The 14,690-nt window shown below is 41.7% G+C and overlaps 1 protein-coding gene across 2 annotated transcripts in view; it reads left to right on the forward strand.

The window, feature by feature from the left end:
- The window catches only part of LY75 (lymphocyte antigen 75), a 100,047-nt gene extending 90,865 nt beyond the window's left edge, over positions 1-9,182 (forward strand). For both annotated transcript variants that reach the window (XM_066575958.1, XM_066575959.1), the window contains 3 exons: positions 831-953; positions 2,427-2,594; positions 3,082-9,182. In XM_066575958.1, coding sequence (XP_066432055.1) covers positions 831-953; positions 2,427-2,594; positions 3,082-3,245 — 455 coding nt within the window. In that variant the 3' untranslated portion in view covers positions 3,246-9,182. The remainder of the gene's footprint in view (positions 1-830; positions 954-2,426; positions 2,595-3,081) is intronic.
- Positions 9,183-14,690: the final 5,508 nt, after the last annotated feature.

Raw genomic sequence — 14,690 nt, forward strand, 5'->3', positions numbered from 1 at the left:
CTAACTCACAAGGCATGTGTGGCGAGCCGCGGGAGGGGCCGACTTTTATACTCGGGTGACATCTGATCTTCCCAGCCACTCACTGCAGGGGGGTGGTATAGGGCTTGAACGTCACAGGGGGAAGTTGTAATGCCTTCCCTGTCTTTCAATTGGCCAGAAAAGCGCGCTAACGTCTCAGAGAGGAAACTGAAAGTAACCAGAACACCGCGTGGTGCTCGTTACGAGTAACGAGCATCCCGAACACCCTAATATTCGCACGAATATCAAGCTCGGACGAGTACGTTCGCTCATCTCTAATAATAAAACATATTTGTATATAATCTCCACCTCCTCAGGAGATTACCGCACGAGCAAGTGGATGAGGTTTTCAAGTCTCGTCCACATTTTGCTTATGGGAATAAGGGCATGCTGCAAATTTTGAACTACACAGCATGATCGTTCTGTAACAGAATTGCACTTTCACTGTGGCAAGGGTGAACTCCCATGTAACTCTGCAGTAAATTCCACATGTAACACATGGGCTGTTTCACTTATTGAAGCACAGCCTTATAATAATAATCTTTACTTGTACAGCGCCAACTTATTCCGCAGCACTTTCGATTTACATGGGGAACACAAACAATATGAAAATTACAATATTGCCTTATTCATTGAGTGCAATACCACGCCCAGCCCATGGACAAGAGTGGTGCTGTTTCTAGAGGAAGAAATCACCACTTTTTTCTAACAATATACACCTCCTTCAGGTACTTCTATGTTCTGTAAAGGAGCTGTCCCACGAAAAAAATCTAGACATTTTTGTACTTAATCTCAGTGCCTTTTTATTACAGATCCCACCGCCGGACTGCTGACTGTAAATGATGAAGATGAAAATGTCTTTGTTAGCAAATATCTGAACTCCGATCCATATCTTACCAGCAGGGTTTGGCTTGGAGTAAATTCCACTTCAACTGGTAAGATTTTAAAAAGAAAAACAACTTGATAATAAAGTCTGTAAAGGAATATAAATGGCATATTTTGGCTTTTTTCTTTAACGCAATGACTAATATATTTATAGCATACCTAAAATTTCAGACAATGTAAACTCATCTAATAATCTGTGTGTCTCCTTAATCTTGTAATACCATTGAACGGTAGAGTTGGAAGGGACCTCCTGGGTCATCAGGTCCAACCCCCTGCTCAGTGCAGGATCACTAAATCATCCCAGACAGATATTTGTCCAGCCTTTGTTTGAACACTTCCATTGAAGGAGAACTCACCACCTCCTATGGTAACCTGTTCCCCTCATTGATCACCCTCACTGTCAAAAAGTTTTTTTCTAATATCTAATCTGTGTCTCCTCCCTTTCAGTTTCATCCCATTGCTTCTAGTCTTTCCTTGTACAAATGAGAATAGGGCTGATCCCTCTGCACTGTGACAGCCATTCAGATATTTGTAGACTGCTATTAAGTCTCCTCTCAGCCTTTTTTTTTTTGCAAGCTAAATATTCCCAGATCCTTTAACCGTTCCTCATAGGACATGATTTGCAGACTGCTCACCATCTTGGTAACTCTTCTCTGAATTTGCTCCAGTTTGTTGATGTCTTTTTTTTAAAGTGGGGTGTCCAGAACTGGACACAGTATTCCAGATGAGGTCTGACCAAGGAAGAGTTGAGGGGAATAATTTCTTCACATGATCCAGACTCTATGCTCCTCTTTAAAGCATCCCAGAATTGTGTTTTCTTTTTTGCTGCTGCATCACACTGTTGACTCATGTTCAGTCTGTGATCTATTAGTATACTTTCATTAAGCATTTTTTTGTTTTAACACTGTAAATCAAGGCTGACATGCCTGCTCTCTACAATCCACTGCCTGTTGCTAGACATTCATCTTCTCTAGCAAATAGAATGTTAGGATGTTTTCTGAGCTTTGGGGTAGGGGCATTTATCTGTATACTGTAGGCATTAGGTGTTTCATTTTGCTGTGGGCAAAGTAGCATAATGCCTTTTGGACTGATCTTTACTGCTACAGGGCCTAATAGGGTTAACTACATGGCAAGTCTTAGGACCATGACAACCATCGACACCCCACTATTGTATTACAGAGGACTGTTTTCAGTAGCTCACTTGTCAGGCTAGTCGTATAGTCTGGGAAATGCTGAGCAGAGTATTTTTTCAACAACACGCTGCAGCCATCCTTGTGAATGGATGAGAAAATACTAATTAAGATTGGGACTTGATTGCGGCTATTCTTCCTTCACGCAATTTTAGACGCGATCGCCGAGCGCAAAAACGTATACTGTTGTATAAAAAGAGACCTAAGGGTTGAAGAGTTAGTGCTCAGCCCTTCTTGTGCAGTAAAAGGTGTAAATGAATGCAATCTCTGTAAATTACTGAAGATTTTGGATTCTAGGATTGATAGTCATTGTATCTATATTCCTTCCTTCAGGTCAGAAGTCAGTGTGGCTCGATGGCTCCCCTGTGGAATATACCAACTGGAGGTCTTCACCGAATGAGCAAACAGGCTCATGTGTTATATTACTGTCCCAGACGGGAAAATGGAGCAAAGTACCATGTGCACCAGGCCATGCGAGAGTTGTCTGCAAAGCACCTCTGAGTAAGTTATTGCAAGATAACGACAATTTGCGTGTTTTGTTTTTTTTAATGAGAATTTATGAGAATGGAAAAAATGGTTCAGTTGTAGTGCCAGACACAGCCTATCAACAAAAGTGGCGCTGTTTCTGCAAAAAAATAAGTGAACCGTTTTTCTAATCCACATACATTGTTGTATGGATCGGAAAATCCTTGAAAATGCCCTAATTAGGGTTTTTTGGGGTTATTTTGATAAAAGATGTATCCCTGATTGGGTCCTTCCACCAATAGCTAGAGCCTATGCAAAACAGTAGCCCTCGTATTCAGTGACTCAGCACATGTAGTTGGTTTCAGTGGATGCAGTGTAAAATATTAAGCACCAACAATGCATCTTCCCTTGATGTGTTATCAGGCGACTAAGGAGATATAAGAGGGTTGTCCATCCCAGTAAACTCGACACCATTGTATTATTAAACCATTCATTCTTTCTGCATGTTTTCTTTTTGTCCCAGGATCCAGTGGGATTGGACTTGCCGTTGCTTTTGCCGTATCCCTGATTCTCGTTCTCCTCATCGGATCACTTGCCTATCTGTACAGAAAGAAAAGGCCTCTTTTCTCTTCGGTTCGGTATCAGCGTGCAGAGGATCAGATGGAATCCATGATTGATTATTCTTAGGACTGAAAATGAAAACATTTTCTTGCATTTCTATTTTGCACAAATGGGAAAGTATTGTTTTGGGAGTTTTTTTTGTTTTTTTTTTAATTGTTGCTTTTCTACTGTTAGGCCCCCTGTCCACGACAGTGATCACGCCGGCTGAAGCTTTCTATAGCATTGCTATGGAAAGCATCGGCCCCGTGTCCACCAGCGGAGAATCATTGCGATTCTCTGCTCGCCGCGGGCAATTCGCAGCATGCTGCGAATTGTCCTGATTCTCCGCTATCAGCCTATCAGATTAGGCTGACTGACAGAATTTCGTCTGCGGCTCCTCCTCCCGGGCGCAACGCCTGTGGACAGGGAGCCTTATTTTATTTAGTCTGTTCCCCAACAGATCCAATTTTCTGCTTGTTATGGAAGACTACTAGGAAACCGAAAGCCAATATGTTGGGACTTTCTGGATACTTGACAAATTTTACATTTTTTTTTCTCTTCTAGCCAAATTTAGATCGTATGGTTATTGTTAGTTATTTTTTATATTAGAGATGTTCTGAAAATTTGGAGAATATTTGGGTAAAAATAAGAATTTCTATTGTACAGTTGGTTACATTTAATTTACAACAATTTTCACAACATACCCTCTGGATCAGAATATTTACACCTCATCTTCTCGTAGTCTGGGCAGTCCCCATGCACAATAGAAGCTAATAAAATATATTCCTCCTTCTAGGGTTTCCATTCATTTCAGTGGAGGGTACAGTAAAGCCAGAACTTGGAGAAATCCATGGAAATACCTTACCATATTTTATACACCAATTAATGTACTTTTAAAGTATAGTACAATATGCCATCTTGAATATCGGTCGGGGCATTTAAAGGGTTAACAGCTCTGATGAGCAGCACGGCTCATCGGAGCTGTTGCGGGAGGGTGTCGGCTGTAAAAAAAACAAAAAACAGCCAACTCCTGTGTTGTATGGAGCGTAATCACCCTACGATCTCTCTTCATACATACCCTGAAGCTGCAGGACGTAATTGTATGCCCGGCAGCGTTGAAGGGTTAAAGAGGACTTGTCCCTTCATAAAGTCAGCGGAGCTGGCTACCCTACTGATTCTAGCACCACTTTTCATTTCTTGTTGCTGAAAGGAGGTGAGTCTCTTCTTGAATCTGACTTGCAGCGCTGTGAATCTGTCAAATGGGCGGTCCCCACCACTCATTGTCAGCAATTGATTTTGGACTGTCAATGTTCGACGTCATCTTTCGACAGTGAGCAGTGGGGACCGCCCATTTGACAGATTCACAGTGCCAGAAGCAGGATGCAAGAAAAGACTATATGGGCAAACAGAAGCGAGTATCAAGGAAAGGAAAGCAGAGCTATGCAGACAGTCCTGCTGACTGTACGAAGTGACAAGGGCTATTTAGTTAAACATGATTTTATTGAGATTTCCAACATGTAGAGAGTGAAGCTGTGTTTACATATGTCAGTCCTATTCCAGAAAAATTATCAATTGTGTGAAAGGTAATACATAATTGCATCTCAGCACAGAATGTCCTAACCAGATTTGATTACTTTCAGTAATAACAGAGGAACACAATATAAGAACGTCACTATTGTCATGGAAGACGAGAAACAAATGTTCCCGGACATAAGGCACAGCCCATGAAGGGTTTTCCCATTCAGTCCTGCAATAGTCTGTCCAGGGAACAAATAAGATACCTATAAGGTCCTCTAATCGGACCCCATAGATGCTCTTTAAATGTTCAGTATAGAAGATGATGAGGTGCAGATATACTGTATATCTGTTAGTAAAGTTCCATTCCTCCAGCATTTGATAATTCAGGACTTGTTTTCAACAGAAAACTGAGTGGAACCAATTAAGAGATCTCCTTTGATTAAAAACATAGTAATATTTGAGAATTTTAGTTAAAGGAATTGTTAGGGAATATTTTTTACAGCCAGGTCCCCTATGGCAAAAAATAATAAACCAGCTCATACTCCACTCTCCCGACTCCCCATAAGTCTACTGTCAGCAATTTCGGGTTTGCCCTGTGATGTCCTGTTTACAGGCTGTACGGGATGTCACAGGCTGCTGGAGCCAATCACAGAGCTCAGTGATCAATCACTGGACTCTGTGATTGGCTGCAGCAGCCTTTGACCGGTACACCACAGGCGAAACACGGAGCAGGAAGTGCGGAGAGGTGACCATTGGCTACTTTATTATTTTTTTGCCGTGGGGGTGCAAAACAATATATTTCGAACAACCATTTAACATTTTATTTTGGGTTTATTTGTAGAAAAGTAGATAAAATCCACTTGTAAGAATACCCGATACTCTGTCGCCTATGAGTTCCCATCTGTGCTGGATTAAAGGAATTTTACTGTACGTGTGTGCCCGCACATGCTCATGTGTTTATAGAGCTGTATATATAGTAGATGTCATTTTTTTTTATTTCTGCCTAATGCTACTGAAACAGCAACAGAAGGATATTACGTTTATTTTTGTGTAAATCAGAATATTTATTAGTAGCGCAGAGTAGGAGAGAACCTACTGCAGTTTGTGGATTACAGAGTTGTGCCTTTTAGTAGCTTTGAACAGTTATATTTAGCGAGGTATTCCCATCTCGGAAATCCTATTTATTTGTTTATTTCCCAAATGCTCCATTCTCCAGATATTGTGGATATTGATTCCTCTGCCCTCTGGTGGTTTACTGTTTGTTGCCAGGAAAACAGCAGAGAGAGAAAGAAATAATAGAGGTGGCCGACGTTTGCCCACTTCTTTCATCTAAATCTGATGGTCGGAATCTCAGGAGAACATGCTCCCAGGCTTTCGGACCAACCACCTGCTACTGTTGTGCTTTCCTATTTCTTTCCATAGAAGAGGTGGTCTGTTTTCTTGGCAATGAGCAGTAAACAACCAGAGGGCAGAGGAATCAACAGCTACAACATCTGGAGAATGGAGCATTTTCGAAATAAACATCACATGGGTGATTGTATTGTTTTTTGACTTTGAACACATTGAAATAGAATTCCCAAGATGGGAATACCCCTTTAAGTAAGACAGGTGTGAGTGCCTATAACTTGAGCATACTTGGGCTGAAATATTAGAGAATTGGCTTGCCAACACTCAGTTTGACACAGATCAAACCATATGTGGTTCAGGTACATACACGTGGCTTATACAGTGCCCATTCCACCAACTGTGTGCACCTTCTCAACCAATTAAATTGCTCGAGTGCTTCTAAAATGAAAAATTAAGCAACTTTTCCCAATAGTCTTTATTAGAAATCTCCTACCACTTTGTGACTACAACTCTGCAGTCGGACATCGGTACATGCAGCCTGAGGAAAATCTAACGTTCCTCTATATGTATACATATTTCATTACTTGGTTACTCTAAAGTAACCACTAATTTATAAAATTTTCCATGTGAACAACACGTAAACACATATATCAAATAAACTCGGGCAAAGCGGGGTATATCAGTTAGAGTGTGTGTGTGTATATATATATGTGTGTGTGTGTGTGTGTGTGTGTGTGTGTGTGTGTGTGTGTGTGTGTCCGTGGTAACTTGTGTAGCTTGTGTACTTGTTTTAGTAAGAAGTAAGGAACCAATGGATGCAAGTATGACTGCAGGATAAGACTACAGAGGGTATTTTTGTAGTGTGTTACCATGGAGACACATACGGTTGTAAAGGAGCTGTAGACACTAAGTGGTAGGAAGTTTTTAATCAAGAACATTTGCAGAACTGATAGATTTTTGGTTGTAGATGCATTGGAGCAACGAGAAATAATTGGTTACAAAGGTGGACATGACCTGTCATTCTTTTTTTTCATTTTTGGTACAATGTAAATTAATTATTCTGCGTATCTGGGTGTTGGTAGCTATACTGTGCAATAACGCCTGGTTCTGGACCTGCTGTATGCATTCAGTAGATGCAGGGTGTGATGTGTATGTTGAATATTAGGGGATATTAAGGGTTTGTATGATAGTAGAAAGAGTTTGCTTTTTTTTTTCTCTTCCAGAAACGACACCGCTCGGCTCTGTTTGGTTATAAGTGATATCGCAGCTCAGCCCCACATTACTAAGAACAATGGCCAGCAGTGGTGCACGGTGTCTGAACAGAAAAAAAATAAAGGGGTAGTATGAGATTAGAATTTAGGTTACGTCTTAATGGCCAATTATAATTCCTCCATCTTCTCTAAGAAGTAAGAGGGAGTCCTGCTGGAGGGCAGTTCTATAACTCCTAATGCCTTGAACTTGTTAATGCACAAAACTTGGAAAGCCATAACTTGCTTACATTTGCACTATGCAAAATTCACCTTTCTACTTCTTCCTCTATATCTAAGGGGCAATCACTCTTCATTTTTTACTATGTTCTGGGGTACTTCCTTGAAAACAATAGACTTTCACTGCTCAAACGGAGACCAATGAGGTCTACTTTTCAGCAGCTTTCTTTTCACTTCTGCCTTTTCGTCGAGAGCATTATTCTTTCCAGCACAAATGTTGGAAACAGACAGAAAGTTGTGCAGAGATCTTATTAGTGTGTGTCTGAGCAATGACAGACTATGCTTCCATCTGAATCCCTTTTTTAACCATTTTTTTAAGACGGATTTGCATGTACTGTTGTAAACTGCCAGTAGATGAAAGCACATGAAACCAACCCCAATAGACTAAATCTGTAAAAGCACCCATGCCTCTTATATGTTAACAAAAAGGTGTTTTATGTATGTTACTTTGTATATTTTTAGTAATTAGAAATATTTATTGTTCCATATTGTGGGCGGGGCTTAAGCAAATGTTGCTATTAGGGATGCAAATATTGGCAGGTATGCTAAATACAGCTAAGCACACATAGGTCTTGAACAATTAGTTAAAAGAAATGTTTTGCTTTGCTTCTATCTCCTAATACATCAGTGGCCCCTAACCAAAGGCCACATGCAGCTCATCGTATGGGGCCATGTGTTAGGACCACATGCACTGACTACAACATGCATGCTGACAATATGGCAGACCTCTTCTAAGGCTATGTCCGGTTTCATGTATTCTTGTTTCTGCATGTTTTTGGGGTCACTCCGCCTTGAATTGAATGTGCCTCCCAACTGTCACTCCAAGGTGAATGTGGTGCAGAAGGTTGGCGTCCTCTGCTATACATGGTTCGGCATGGCTCCTCGCCAGTCTGAGGCTGGGACTGTAGCAATTCGCATTGTAGATAAAATGGAGCCATTAAGATTACAAAAATCAACAAATGGGTGTTCACTTTTAGGTGCCTATACATGGTAACATAGCTCATCTTCTCTGACCTTGCCCTCAGCATGCATCGCCAGATGGGACTTTTATCCTCACTTTATCTATTCAGTGGAAGAGTACTGCAAGGAAAAAATCCCAAAAAGTTATAACAAACTTATTCTCAGCGATTTTATAAGGGAAATGGCTGCTTGTATGTAACTTGTACGTATGATGTGTACCTAAGGATGCATTCATATGGGTGGCAAGTTCCACTTGTGAGTTCCGTCTGATAGCAATATGGATGGAATTGCGAGATTGAAGAATCGCTGCATCTCCTATTTTTGAGTGATTCCTGATAAGGAATTGGCCATTATTTTCTATGGGATCTTTAAAAAAATTGTAGTGCACTTGCATGTGAATGCAATGCGATTTTTGCCATGGAAAAGTATTGGAAGCACTTGTGATTTTTTTTTCACATGTGTGAAAAACGTGCATGAAAATCGCAGGTACATAAACGGATGTGTTTTTTACGCAAAAAATGCATCATGCTCACATCCGGAATTGCAATTTTAGCAGCATGATAAGGGTTCACGTTTCTAGGACAGATATTGCGCTCGCCCATATAAATGCACCCTATGAACAATATATTCAGCCTGTGACTACTTAACTCTGTGCTCCTTACATTATAGAGATGCCAAGCCAACGTTCATTAAACATGTTTTTATAACAAAATTCTGTGTTTTGTTTATTTAATCACCCACATAACTATGAACAGTGACATGCGAATAGAGACCGTCCATGCAACTGCTATGGGGCCCTGGGCCAATTGACCCTATCCCCCCCCCCCCCCCCCCATCTGACCCAATAAACCACTAGCTCCCAAGCTTCCAGCTAGCACTACAATAATCTATTTTAGAATTTACACACTGTTGAGCCTGACGCCGGCCACATACTTTGAGCTTAATTCGACTCCTCACCCTCTTGCTGTTAGAGTACATTGTGCAGTAGATGGAAAGGAGTTGGTTTAACCCTTTCCAATCCACGGTCTGACATCTGAAGACATTCTGATTGAAGGCTGTTCAGCTCCAATGTTGGAAGACGTCAGGCAGGGTATTCTTACTGTAGATTACTGGCCGCTCTGTTGTTGGGTGCCTCTCCAGCATGTCCCATACCGCAGTACTGGCTCTAGCCAGCAGACGGCACCATTGTATAATGGCAGAAAGAGAAAGCCCCCTAGGAAACCCTGAATCCAAAATTGGATTGCAAAGGGTTAAGCTCTGAGCATGCAGAAGACAGGCGTCCGGCTCAGTAGTGTGTTATGAAGAAGATTCTTGTACCAGTGGCTGGAGTTTAGTGGTTCATCCGGTGGGACGGGAGGCACTAATAATTAGTGGGGCTATGAGGGAGCATTGGTATGATGAGGGGCAGTAGCAGAGGAGTGCAAAAAGTATGCGGAGACGAGTCGTGGTTGGAAAAAGTCTTTGTAGCAGTCTGGACCAGATTAGGTATGAAAAAAGACCACCACCAATCAGAAAAGTCGCTTGTGAACACTATCACTGTGTAAAACGGGTATCTGACTATTATTTGGTGGCTGCCATATAATTAGAAGTCTATGAGGGCTGAGACACTTTATCTATGTTTGCAGTGATTGCAATTTTCCTTGAGGACAAGAAGGAATTTTTCTCCCTGAGACACAACTTGCCCAAACGTATCCAGGTTGTTTTTTGCCTTCTTCTGAATTAACAGCTTTCGGTATAGGTAGAGAATGCATTTATGAAATCATGTTTAAGAATGCAATGGTCTCATCGTCATTTCTTAATATTATATAGCAGTTATGTAATATTAGATCTTAATTTTATAACCCAGGGCTACTGCAATGTAAAGCCAAGCAGTAATATATAGGCGGTAATTATATGCCTGGTAACTCAATGGCTTTATCAATGATGCATTCAATATATGAGCAATAAAGCTGGAAACTCCTAGAAAATCATTCCCACTTTTACACATCCTGTTATATTATTGTTGTCAATCGTAATCCTTAACTATTAACTTTACCCACCCTACTGGTTTACTGACCATAAAACGATTGTCAAGTTGCAAACTATTGATGGCCTATCCTCGGAATAGGTCATCAATAGTAAATTGGTGGAGGTCTTTATCTCATAATTCAGTGTAAATTCCAGTAGCGACTAAACGAAGAACAATAATTTGTGAATGGAGGTGGGCTGTCTGAGCGATCTCCAATGCACTCTGTCTCCATTCACTGAAAAACAGGAGTGATTATAACTGGAATGGCAGTGTGAAAGGACCCTAACTGCAGTGGCCAGGCTTGGTACCGCAGCCAAAGTTCCAATCCATTTCAATGGGAACTTAGCCTGCAATACCAAACCTGGCCACTGCAGTAATAACGGAGCTATCTGCTTCCTGCAGAAATTAGCTCAGTACATGAGTGCTTCAGCCTGGTGAATAGCAGATTAGCACAGGCCCAAGCTATGGATTCCTTCCAATCTTCTATTGATTATCTATCCTGAGCAAAGACCAATAGTTTTACAACTGCACAACCCCTTTAAAGAAGATGTACAACTGCAAACCATTCTGGAGTATGCAATGTTTTTTACTAGGTGGTGATGATGTGCTGTATATTTTGTATCATCCAGGTGCAGTTTGAACAAGTTGGTGGCTATGCATGTGCACACAAGGCTCGATTATTAATATAAGTCCTATAGCAGTAAATGTAGAAACAAGTAAATACAGAGCAACCTATATATTCAGTCCCTAGTAATATTATGCCACATTAGGACCACACTATGGCATATTCCGTTGATATTTAAATCAGATATTTCAATGAAACATCCATCAAAATATCTTCCATGAAAAAAAAAATTAAGGGACGTGGCTAGGCTGCTGAGGTGAATGGCTGCCTGAGTGCAGAGCTCTACCAACACCATGGCCATACAGCGACTTAACAGTGGTGTAAAACACCGCTATATGGGCCCTACCTATTGCCTACATACCAAGGATGCCGTGGACAGAAAAGCGAACGGCCGCCAAGCCAGAAAAAGAATCATCAATTTCTACTTTTCCCCAATCGCCGGAGCAAGACTAAGATGCGCGACTGGAACTTTGTGGGGAAGCTCCACAGCACCAGAACCCGTCCAAGCATTTAAAACCTGCGAAGCAACAGCAAAGGAGCAACTCTGCTCCTTCAGGCAATAAGGCTTCTCACCTACGCCACACAGTTACAATCGCTACTGCACCCAGCGGTTTGAAGGAAAGTCTCACGGAAATCATACTGGAGCCTCAAGACCAAACCTGTCATCTTCATTACCTATAGGACCACATGGCAGCCTATTCTCCTTCCACTAGTCCAGCAAAGCAAAGGCAGACATTGTACCCTCAGGAGGGCCAACCCACTGTAAGGGTGAGTGACCAACCATCTCCTAATGTTAAACCCTCACATATGGCGGACATTTTTGATAATATTCCTGTAACTGACACATCCGTTACTGGAGCCTCCATGAAATAAACGCTGGAAGCTTTGCAAATTTCTATGCAATCTAATTTTGATCAACTTATTCAACCCATCAGCTCAGCTATTAATAAGGCAGAGAACAACTCTTCACAGAGGCAGTATCAGTCCAGTATAAATTAAAGGAGCTAACGAAATGGACCTGAAAACTAATATTACTAAAATATAACTTTTATTACTATCAGTTAAAAGAATTGAAGGACAAACACATACATATATATTAAGGATAAAGGTGATCTTGGTCGGGCCACTTAAGTAAGCAGATAAGGACCAAATAGGTCAAGCGACAAGGTGTCAGCTTAACCTCTTTATTCACTTGGTCCCGTAGTGACCTGATGTCAAGAATATTTCGACAATTATAGCACAGTAGTCATCCCAATATAATGGATGACAAGGAAACCTGAGCGATTAGTTCATCCCTACGCATTTCCCCCACAAAAAGTGGGTTCTTCAGGGGCATTCAGAAAGAGATAATTCCAGTACAATGAACTGGATAGTGGCTTGCATATATTCACTTCAATCAGATAGGAAAATTGTTTCTTTATCTTATTTTAATGGAGCTTTAATCATATAGATCTGGGAGAATGAAATCTAAAAGATGAATAATTAGATCTCTTTGCCCTATGTCTGTCAGGATGCAGTTACTAGTTCCTAACCAGGGTTGTGCCGTTTAAATAAATCAGAATAAGAATAGCTAGTCCCTTAACTAATGTATAGAGAGCTCGATATATATCTAGCTAATCTATAAAAAAGTAGCGCCAAAGCTTGTATACTAATTAAATAAGCCTAATCTTGATATCTAATGATAGTCTTTCAGTGGCGCAGTATCAATTCAAATTGAAACAAAAATAAATAAAAAGAACGGCGGCATGACAGCCCTAGTGGTGGACTGACAGTATAAGGAAGAGAACGGGATTAATTTTGTGCAGACCAAAATGGTAGAATTTGCTACTTCGTGTAACAACCTCATTGATGCGTATTATACTCTGGAATCATAGCTAGATCGACTCAAAGCTAAGGTGGCCGATTTGGAGGACAGGTCACATCACAATAATGTTAACCTTCGCTGGATCCCAGATATTGTGTCTACGTCTTAGTATGATCGCTATGGTAAGGCACTGCAGGACGTCTGTTCTGCAATGCCTTATTGCTTGTAATAGCGCTCATAGGCAAAGCAGGAGGCCTGTATCTGGCGTCCTGTTGCCATTGCAACCTGTCGGCCCTCCGCGATTACATCATAGGAGTCTGATAACGTCACAGAGGGAACCCCCCCTCCCTCTGTGAAACATTTACACGTCTACCTTTACATGGGGGTCGCTGTCCTTATGCACCCTCCTTGTTGTAACAAGAGGCTGGCTAATGGTAACAGCCAGCCCCTGCTGCCGGATGGCGCGGGCTTACTTCCGATCCTGTGCCATCCACATGATGTAAGGTTATATCCTGTCGCATTAAGTACCACGCTGCCATGAGTTAACCTAACATCCTGTGGCGTTAAGACCTCTTTCACACGGGCGATGCATTTTTCATCCAGCCACATCGCGGGCAAAAAACACACGAACAGTAGAAAGCCGTGACCAGGTGTTTTTTCCCCAATCACATGGCTGGGTGCGGCGTATATATGCCAGAACACAAATTCCTTTGACTAGGAGAAATGCTTCAACTGGCTCAATAGAGCCAGCTGACCTAGTTTAGCAGAGCTAGCCGCAGCTAAGCTCACACCCCCTACCTTTGCCAGAAGCTCCCACAGGCTTCTATTAGAGCTGCCGGCTGATTCCGGTCAAAAGATAGGGCAAGACCAATCTTTTTTGGCCTTGTGTAAAATCAGCTGCCGAATTCGACCATGAAAGTGCTATTTTTTTCAGCCGGACGATTTTGCGCGGCTAAAAACCGGCCATCTGAATGAATGCATTGGAATCCAATGCTTCAGATGGTTGCGATTTTCGGCCGACGTTTTATGCGGCTAAATAACCGTGTAAAAAACGCACGTGTGAATAAGGCCTAATGCAGTGGCTTGGCTGACTACTGACAGCCAGGCTCCTGCTCTAAGTGCCAGGAAAGGAGAAATCTTACATTCTGGCAGACTAACCCCTCACATGCCACAATCAATAGGAATTACAACATGTAAGAAGATGGCAGGGAGACAGGGCCTTTTTAATCACTGATCGGCAGCCTGCAATGTAATCAGAAGGTACCAATGGGTTCCCATGGCAGGTGGAAGCCTGACAAGCCATCCATGTCTGCAATGTAACTTAGCCTATTAGGCCTGCTTGCAACAGAGTCTAATGGTCCTTTTACATGGGCCGACAGTCAAACGACTACACGATCGCTGATGTCACCGCTAAGGTCGTCAGCGCTCATGCAGAGCATTTAAACTGAAAAACGTGCCGCTGGCTCGTCGGCTTCTTATCCGCATCTTGCTCAGCGCTTCACGTCCAATGGGTAGATCTAAGTCGGGAGCATTTACACGGGGCGAGAAGCCAGCGAGCCAATGAGTTTTTTTTTAAGCTGACTGAAAAGTGTCTGATTTTTTTCGGATTCACACTGAACGATCATTGGTCAAATTCGTTCGTTTGCTCCGACCTCTGTGTTATTGCAGCGCTGACAGATAGATCAATAGTATTTTACTGGAAAACCCCTTTAATCATCTTCATTTTATTGTTATTTTCTTGTTGTTTTACTTTCACTTTTATGGAAGCAAATTCCCTTTGAAT

Source organism: Eleutherodactylus coqui, chromosome 8 (genome assembly GCF_035609145.1).
Source record: "Eleutherodactylus coqui strain aEleCoq1 chromosome 8, aEleCoq1.hap1, whole genome shotgun sequence".
NCBI lineage: Eukaryota > Metazoa > Chordata > Amphibia > Anura > Eleutherodactylidae > Eleutherodactylus > Eleutherodactylus coqui.